This window comes from Osmerus mordax, chromosome 5, assembly GCF_038355195.1.
Source record: "Osmerus mordax isolate fOsmMor3 chromosome 5, fOsmMor3.pri, whole genome shotgun sequence".
Taxonomy (NCBI): domain Eukaryota; kingdom Metazoa; phylum Chordata; class Actinopteri; order Osmeriformes; family Osmeridae; genus Osmerus; species Osmerus mordax.
This window is the reverse complement of record NC_090054.1, coordinates 5017921-5027806: the sequence shown is the minus strand read 5'-3', so window position 1 is coordinate 5027806 and position 9886 is coordinate 5017921. Positions and strand designations below refer to the sequence as shown.

At 47.5% G+C, this 9886-nt stretch overlaps 1 protein-coding gene across 1 annotated transcript; it reads right to left on the bottom strand.

The window, feature by feature from the left end:
* Positions 1 to 2186: 2186 nt before the first annotated feature.
* On the bottom strand, positions 2187 to 5706 carry LOC136943297 (BLOC-2 complex member HPS6). The gene has a single exon (XM_067236562.1). It carries the CDS (start codon positions 5397 to 5399, stop codon positions 2535 to 2537), a length of 2865 nt encoding a protein of 954 aa, XP_067092663.1. The 5' UTR covers positions 5400 to 5706; the 3' UTR covers positions 2187 to 2534.
* Positions 5707 to 9886: the final 4180 nt, after the last annotated feature.

Here is a 9886-nt window from a genome sequence, read left to right as displayed (position 1 = left end):
CCCAAATATCCCAAAATGTGATACCCCATGCAGCAGCAACACTGTCAAACCAGGCAAAGGATCTTCAAAAGAAGATATATATGACTGAACAGGGAAGGACATAGTTTAGCCTTCTCTTAAGAACACATTCACCACAGCGAGTAGTTTGTATTTAAGGACAAGTGAGCAGGCACTGCGATATTGGACATAGATGACACCGACATATCAAACGTTTTCATTCAGCTGTTTCAGAGCCGACATTGTGTCCCACAAACACACACCCCAAGCCGTCTTTCAACACACAAAGACAGCCTGCCAACTTCAGTAAAGTCACGCCTGTCTGTGAATGACAAGCTGTTGTGTGACAGTACCAGGCCTCATTACACAGACCTTCCTGAAATACCATCTCAATATGAAATGTGAGAGGGAATAAATTAGATGAACGGTTTTCTATAGTACAAAACACGAGGCATTAATCCGATTCTAAATTGCAGTGTAGGCTACGGAAAGGGAGAGAGAAATAAAACCATCAGCGAAACGTTCACAAACAAAAGCAGAAGCCTTTCAACCGATGCACCTCAAAATAATACAGAGACATCTCTATCAAAGCTCAAAGTCATCGTTCCGATCATGAGAGGACGTGGTGACACTTAAATATCCAGGTTGATCTGTATTTGGTGGTTTCTCTCTGGGATTAGGACATGGAGCACGGGGGCATGGAGAGAAGAGGGCCACAGAGAGGCTCATATCTCTAATGTCATTACCTTCACCAGGATCATGCAGGGAGACTGACCTGCTGGATGTGTGTGTTTAAGTGTGTGTGTGTGGAGGAGTCCGTGTGCAAGAGAGAGACAAAGAGTTGAGGCATCGTGGATTGGTTAAGGCCAGTCTGCCTACCCCACCCCTTCCCCCTCCCTATAAGGATATAACAGAATTAGCCCTCAATTCAATTTGGAGAAGGACTGTGAGTCACCTTCGCTAGGGAGTTTGGTAGGAATGTCCTGGGTGGGACTGAGGAGAAATGGATGATAGGCTACATATAGGAAGAGCAAGAAAGGAAGAGATGGAATGAGGGATAAAAAAAAGTAGAGGGAGATATGAGAGCTTGAGAGAGAGGGGTGGTGAGAATAGGAGGGCAGGAGGCAGAAAATAAGAAAATGTAAAGGTATACACTGTTGAGTTTTGGACTGCAGACATTCCTCCACAACCAAAAAACTAATGATTAACTGGTTTCACACTTGGACACTTTTTTTACATTTAACAACAACTTACACACACACACACACACTTCTTCCCCAAGCACCACTGCTAAACATGAGTCTCTGCATGGTAATATAACTAAGGCAGTGTCCATAGGGACCAGGGTAGTTGGGAGGAAGGGGGGTTAATATTTGATCTTGACGACTGAATGGCTTTTATGAGGAACACAAAAAACAGAATTGGCCTCAATAGGAGTAAATATTTAACCCATCCAACAAACAAAGGGTTCAAATAGGCCTCTACTGCCTTCAAAACAAAGGGTTAGGGTTAGCCAGCTAACTTCCTAGAAGACTTTGAAGATACCTAAAGGTTTGCAAGGTAGCAGACAGATAATTATAGCTATTCTTTACCAAGTAGTCCAGGCAACCCAGTTAGCTGGCTACCTTTGAAATGCTGCTTACAGGAACAGACACATGAAAAGGCCACTTCATCCTTTTACAGCAGGCCTTGGCAAACTTCCTCTTACAGCAGAGAAGAACCTCCCAAGAGGAACCACTCCAGGTTCAGAGCAGGCCAACAGAACACATAATACACCGCATGAAGAACCTGTATAGGATGAAGGTTATTATGTTGCTACCAATAGATAGCTAGATTTAGCCCATGCACAATAATTGTTACATATATTATCCTCACTGTCTGTCAATCCTTTAGATTATCTTTGACAGAAACACACTCAACCTAGATTCTATGTCATTCCTGGCCATAGACTAATACTTAAATACCCTCCCATGTTTACACAATAGGAGGTCCAATATAAAATGACTGTGGACTGCTGTATGGTATGTACAATGATACAAACTTCAGTATTCACTCTACAGCCATGAGCAGGAGTCTTCTGTTTTCACTGAGTTTTCTGGTAAGGTATGCTTACACAAGACTAATTAATAGACAAAAAAAAAAAGACTATTAAATAGACTAAAATTAAAAAATTAAAAAAAGACTAATAAGCATGTTCAAAAGCTTGCATTAATGCAGATTATATTATTGTAGCTCTGTTATTACAATTTTTACTATGTTACAAATCCCAACTCCTCTCGATAAAGAACAACAAATGTACATAATTTTCTCTTTGTGCTTTGGTTGTTAATAGCTTTAGCACTTCACATCAATCACAGTGTTTTCCAGTCCTACTGTCTCTAGCAAGCAATGCCCAGGGTCACATGGAACTACCGTTTCTGCATTCTGGACACATTATCACTCTGCTATTATGAGTGTGTTTCTGTGTGTAGATGATGTAGGTCTATCTGGGTGCTCATTATGTGTGTATATTATGTCTGTGTGCGCGTGTGTGTGTGCTAGACAGGGTTAGGCGGTGACGTCATCCTCCCCCTCACCATGGTCCTGTGTGGGGGGGGGTCTGACGGCAGGTCCAGCAGGGCGGCAGGCATGTTGCTGTACAGATCATCGTGAGGTTCCTGAGGCTGCGGCTGGTCCAGCAGAGCAGGCATCGTAGTGGCCCTGGGGGGCCCCTTCTCCTGGCGGGGGGGCGTGGGCGGGGGGAAGCTGGGGGACTGGAGGATGTCCGCGTACCTCTGACTGGGCTTGGTCTCTCTCTGGAGAACCCTGGAGAGCAGGGGCTTCAACAGTCCCACGGTTACCTGGCTGCTCTGGGCGGGGGCGGGCGAGGGGGAGGAGAGGGGGGGAGGGGTGGTGGAGGAGGAGGAGAAAGGGGTGGAGGTAGAGGAGGAGGAAGAAGGGATGTTCTTCAGGACCATGTTGAGGATGGAGGTGACCGTGAGGTCCTCAGGACACAGGGCCCAGAGCAGGTCCAGGTAGGGGTCCAGGTCTCGGTGCTGGGCCACCTCACACAGCAGGATACAGAAGATCTCCTTGTTGAGCAGTGGGCTCTGCCGGCAGAACCTCTGAGCCACCTGGGTGACGCGCTCCCACTGGCGCCGGCCCATCAGGATCCGCAGGGCCTGGAGGACGGCGTTGGGACGCCCGCTGACCAGGAGCAGGTCCACCTCCAGGTCCTGGTACTTCTCAGAGCCGGGAAGCACCGACAGGGCCCGTTTGTAGAGAGGCACGCTCTCCCCGCTCTCTGCCCCTCTCCCAGCTCCGGAGTAGCTCCAGGAGGAGGAGGCCAGGCCCAGGCCCAGCCCGGCAGAGCCCTGCTGCTGCTGGGCCAACTCCAGGAACCTGGGGAGCCAGCTGGGCTGGAAGAGGAAGACTGACCGGCACAGGAGCTCGAACACGGCCAGGGTGAGGTTGGCTGTGGGAGGGTTAGGGCTGGGGCTCAGTTTAAGGTTAGAGTGAGAGAGGTTGGGTTTAAGACCTGGCATGTGTTTGGGCTGGCCATTGGCACAGGGCAGGTTGGCAGGTGTACTGGGGTTCTGGAGGGGGGTTAGCAAGGTTTTCCAGACCTCTGGGGGCGCCCTACAGGACAGAGAGCCCTCTCCGTTGCAGCGTAGCTGCAGGGAGGACTGCGTGGCCTTCCACGCCTGGCGTGGGAACAGGCTGAAGATGGAGTTGAGGTAGAGGAGAGCGTCCCTGTCCAGCTCCGGGGAGGAGAGCAGTCTCCCCACCTCCTGCTGCACCAGGCTCTCCAACAGCACCTCCACCTCCTCCTCGCTGCCCCTTACCACGCTCCTCTTCACCTCCTCCAGGGAAACCAGAGCCTTGAGCTCTGCGTCCAGGGAGACACGCAGCTTGTCCTGCCCTCCTCCGCCTCCCCCTCCAGTCCCCCAGGGTGCCTCTGCTGCCTCCTGGCCCCCACCTCCAGCCCCTCCATGTAGGTAGTCCCTGAGGATGGAGGCCAGGGAGATGGGGGCCTGAAACATGCCTCCTTTCTTCAGCTTCTCTACAGTCAGCTGGGTGCTCCCCAGACTCCTCTGCTGGTAGTACCTACAGGCCTCCTCAAACACGGCCTCCACCAGGAGAGCCCCGGGGTGGATGCTCTCCTCCGCACCCAGGGACGAGGGCCTCTGCCTAGCGTCTGCGTTGGGACCCCTTGGGGGGTCCAACTCCCGAAGCATCACTACGAACAGCCCAGTCTCCGATAGGAAGTGAGGGGCTTGCTTGTCTCCCTGGTTGATGTAGAGTAGCCCTTCCCTCCTCAGTGCTATCTTCTCCAACTCCCTGCCACACTTTGTGTCAATCAAATACAGGGTCCTGCCTACCGTGAGAGCCAGGGTGTCCTGGTAGAGGTTTAGGCTGTTGTGGGTGTCACTGCTGGCCAGGCAGTTGTCTGCTAGTTTATAGACTTCCCTCATAACTCCATCTCTCTGGAGCAGGCAAACCCTGCCAGTGCTGAGCAACAGCAACAGGCCCCCACAACCGGTAGGAGAGAAGCCATAGATCTCGGGCGGGTTGAGAGACGATAAATAGCCGACACAGTCCGTTATCAATCTCTTGAAGTCTGATTCTTTTGGTAAAGGACAGTCTTTTCTCAGAAGTGTTCCTTTGCACGTGGTGCTAACCCTAAACGTGTCATGTTGTGGGAACCACGACAGGAAGAATTTCGACATGCTGAGAGCGGCGCATTTCGCCGTGCAGTTCGGAAGCAGGTAGACATTGTCAATGGTGCTGACCAACTGGTAACACGGGTTGTTATGAAGAGATATTTTCACGCCCCCCAAATTTACAGCACCTTCATCCACCTCGTAAGAACGTTTACAGATGCAGTACCTGAAGTTGCTCCTTGTGGCATTGAAGGTAGAAGAGCTTTCCGAAGGGGGCCTCTCTTCGCACCAGACGATGAAGTTAAAGCAGGCGGAGACTGACACCACTTTAGCCCGGGGGCTGTTGCACAAGTCCGATGTCTGCAGGAGATGCCAGCCCCCTTTGCACTCCAGGAATTTCCAGAATTCCGCTTTTCCATTCTCGAAGACCACTGCTACAACAGCAACTCCCCCGTCTCTCTTTCTGCTGTAGTCCAAATACACAACATCCACAATCGGCGAAGTCCGTGTAAGGCCTAAATCCAAATGCTTTTGGCTCTGGATCAGCTGAGGTCTTTGATACTTGTCGTAAGTCATGAGACCGACTTTAGGACTCCGGAGGATGATGTGAATGTGACGTCCGTCAGGGCTGACACGAACATCTGACAGACTGTTATTCCAACAGCCATTAGATTTAGTTGGTTTTAGGAACTCAGTTAAATCCGTTCCTCTTGTAAAGTCCCCGAAGTCAGTCACCTGCTCTAACACAAGTCGCGTCATGTCTACAAAGCTTGGTAGATGGGGTAAGCAAACAGATGATCGCAAAATACCATCCGTTCGCTAGCTAAGGAAACATAGCTACCGTTAGCCTATCTAGCCTAAGGGCGAATCTCAACTCGGACTTCGGAAAGGAGCTGGACCGCTGGCATCTCCAGCTCCCAATAGCAAGTTTAATAATCCATGCTGGCTGTCAAAATCACCGTCCGTGTTGCCAGTTCCATGTCTGTCGATTAAAATGTTGCTATAAAGCTAGCTGACAAAGTAGAGATACTTTCAGTTATATTTTCAGCTTTGGAAGGCAATATGGTCATCCCCATAGCTACTTAGTTGAGAAGACTCCTGACATCACGAGTTTGCTAATTTCCGGATACCGAGAATTTGAAAGGGGAGGGGTTTGTATAAAGGGCGTGGTTTTGTTTTCACGAAGACAAATGTGCTGGTGTCGCTTTTTCCAGTGTTCAGCTTCAATTCATTTGATGCAAACTTGTGATCCCAATAACGTAGGCCTAAGTAGGGTAGAAAGAGCTACTATTGTCTCATTTCATTCATAAAGCATTATTGAATTTAATTAAATGGAAAATTGAGAGAGAGAGAGAGATAATTTTATTTGATTAATAAAATAAACATTTGCACTAATAAAGAGATGTTATTGAATTCTTAGTTACAAGTTCAGTAACTGACTAAGACTAGAAAAAATAATAAAAACAATCCAAAGAAAAGTACGTTTTGAGGATTTTATGTTGAATTTACTTGCCATAACACAAAAGGCACTGCACACATTCTCTATGGGGACACTGGTTTGTAGCAATCATATCCAACATATAAATTAAGTCAATGTCATTTATGGTATCATAAAAAACTTATGACATTTCCTTATTGGTATTCTGTGATATGTAAGTCTGTGCATGTGCGTGTGTGTCATAAAAAAAATCCAATATTCAGTGACATCTGGACAATGAAACAATGAAACGTTTGAGGTTTTGCCAGAAGAGGGCAACATTGAGCTTTATTTAGTCACCACATCTTTCCAGCATCTTACTGGTACACAGGAGGTGGAGGAAGACGAAGAGAAAGAAGGCACAGACAGACCTATAAGTATACCAAGAATCAAAGCTGTTTAAAGATGGCCCCCCATTGGTTTCAATGGAAAATGCTCAGTGGCGCATTGAGGGCGTTTTCTCAAACCACCCCCGCACCGTCTCCCTACCCACTTCCTTGTCATTATGAATTTACCAAGAAATACACATTTCAGATAGAAATCTTCACTTATGTTATACTGTCGTAACTAACGGTTTCTCTTCAACTTTTTTGTGTGCATTTAACAGTATAAGAGTGTTTGTGCAAAAGTTTTGTTCAGATTTTATTCAGGAGCAAGTGGTGTCATAGATGATGTCAGAGGTACTAATTGCTCTATATTTAGGACTCGATAATTGGCTCCTGAGTGTGAAATGGGTTTTAGAATAATAGGTTTGGATTATTTACAGATACATTGGGATGAATGACCTCACACTTAAACTGATTCAATGCAATTAGTGTGACTGTGGGTGTCTGCGTCTGTGTGTGAGAGTGTATGTGTGTGCATGCATCTGTGTGTAAGTGAGCGACTGTGTGCATTCATCTGTATGTGTGTGGGTATGCATCTGGGTGTGTTGCCTGGCTGTGTAATTACAGACGATGGTGGGGATATTGACAAAGCCCTGAAGTTTACTCTGCACTTGTTGTTTATGTGTGTGAGTGTGTGTGTGTGTGTGTGTGTGTGTGTGTGTGTGTGTGAGTTGATGTCACTGCGCTCATGTCTAAAGACTGGGTGTGTGTATAATGGGGAGGGAGGGGGGAAAAGGAGAAAAGAGAATAGGAGAAGAGAAGAGAGGAGAAGAGAGAAGCACAGGGGTGAGGAGACGAGACGAGAGGATAAATTTAAATTGGTAAAGAAAAAATAGGTTCAACTGACATGTTGAACAGAAAGTTATAACCTACAGAGAATCAAATGAATCAGATTATTCTGGGAAGCGTTTCATGTCATTAGAGAAAATACTTGAGAGGCTGTCACAGCTGTCATGACATTAATCTGACTCTGAACTCTGATTGGCCTTCTCGTAATGGTGGTCCCGCTTCATTGGCCTGAGCACCCAGCAGATCATTTACCATTGGCTGCCCCTGCCCCAGTCCATTTAGCTGTAATGTTTGTCTCAATGACCCAAACAGTGCTTCCCAGAGTAAACAGAATTAGCTCTCACATTACACCGCTTTATTAATCCGCTTCATGGCCCTTAACACACGGCTATTTTCAGATGCCGTTGTCTGTCTGTTGTCCCCCTTCACACAGTGCACACGCAGTCGCACAAACACAGTGTAATACCCCCGACATCCACAGGTGGGCAGTACACTCACAGGTGAGGGTAAAGGTTTGTAGGGGAGATAAGGACAATAACACTCAGTCTTGAATACAAGCTGTGATCACAGCGTAGACAGGGGTGTAAGTTTGTGTGTGTGAGGGTGTGTGTCTGTGTGTATGTGTGTGTTTCTGTTTGTGTGTGTGTGCATGCATGTGAGTGTGTGTGTGTTATCCAGACCTGGAGCCTCACCTAAGATCAAAGGACAGGATTTTGTCTCTTGAAGGTTCCCTGCTCATCCCACCTCTCTGTCTCTTTCCTTCAGAGAGCTGCAGACCCAACCAATGCTGTCTGCCTCTCTTTCTTTCTTTCTTTCTTTCTTTCTTTCTTTCTTTCTTTCTCTCTCTCTCTCTCTCTCTCTCTCTCTCTCTCTCTCTCTCTCTCTCTCTCTCTCTCTCTCTCTCTCTCTCTCTCTCTCTCTCTCTCTCTCTCTCTCTCTCTCTCTCTCTCTCTCTCTCTCTCTTGCTTTCTTTTTCTCTCACTGTATGCACCCGCCAGCACACCAATCCCCCCCACCTTCCCCTCTCCTCATCAGGATCAGCCATAATTGCAGATAAACCCATCCGATAAGGTTTTCTCATCTTCAGGTGTGGAATCGCATCTGTTTCCCCTTCGCAAGAGAGCCTGGTTCGGCTTCCCTCTGTGCCTACAGCTTCACCTCACCGCAGCTGTTCTGCAAAGCGCCTTGGTGCTGTCACTCAAGCCTTTCAGGCTTGCTGTCAAATTCAAACTGTGACAGGAGCTCAAAGGCTGTCTGAAAACAAGGTGTGTGTGCATGTATTTGTTCGATCAAAGTGTTGATCATTGCTACCATGGATACGATTCAAGCCTGCCCTATATTCCACCTGGAAAGTGGAGATGCAACAAACTTGTGTGACAGACAGCACATTATGGTCTGGATCCTCCTCTCTGTGTGCAGCATTCTTATTGATGGTTCATTAGGTAGGATCACACTGTTGAACCTCAGTGGTGTGTGTAATATGTGTTGCTTGGATGCTGTTACACTTTTATACATAAAATCCCATAATGTGAAATGAGGCTATGTGTTTGAGATGGAAACACGGTCAACCAACAGCTGTTTCTCTTTCTCTCTCATTCTCTCTCAGATTCTCTCTCTTTCTCATTCTCATTCTCTCTCTCTCTCTCTCTCTCTCTCTCTCTCTCTCTCGCTCTCTCTTTCTCTCTCCATCTCCATCTCCTCTCTCTTATCCAGTCCTGTTGATAGAACAGTATTATGTGCTTGTCAAGGAGCCGTCTAAAAGATGCTAGATCACGTTGCTTCCTCTGCACAGCAAAACCACTGTCTGCCTGGAGTGGTAGACAACATAATCCTGATGACACACAAACACACGTGCACAGACAGCCACCAGGCTGATCAGAGGTCAAGTAGATGAAGAGGTTACTGTAACATCTCCATGTCCTCAGATAGATCTCTCCCCTCCCCTACTCTCCTCCCTTCTCCCCTCCCTCTCCTCTTCTCCTTTCATTTCCTTTCTTTTCCTTTCCTTTCCCCTACCCTCACCTCTCCTCTCCTCTCTTCTCTTCTCTTCTCTTCTCCTCTCCCCTCTTTGCTTCTCTCCTCTTTCCTTCTCTCCTCCATCACTCAGACCACAGTACACCTGCTTTTTTTCACATAATGTGACCCTGTGATGACCTTTCTCCATCTCCACTGTCCAACCCTCCACCATCCAACCCTCCACCATCCAACCCTCCACCATCCAACCATCCACCTCCCTGGCACAGGTCCACCAGGCATAAAATCCTGCCTTCAGACCCTCCAAGAGGAAGGGCAACATTTTTTTTTTTTTAAGTTTAGTAGCTCTACTTTGACCGAGAGGTTTTTTTGGGGAAGAGCTGTTTAAGTCAACATCCATTTTTCATGATCATCTGTGTTTTCAAGCTGCTGAAAGATTTAACGATGCGGAGAAACCTTTAGAAACTGTAGAGTCTAATGAAGTAACATGAGCGAGGGAAGGGGGGAGGAGAGAAGGCAGGGAAAAGCGTGAGTTGGCGCGAGAGGAAGGAGTTTAAGAGAATTACGTAGTGATGAAGAATGATCACGATGGTGGAACGGTTTAAAGTGGAGCATGAGAG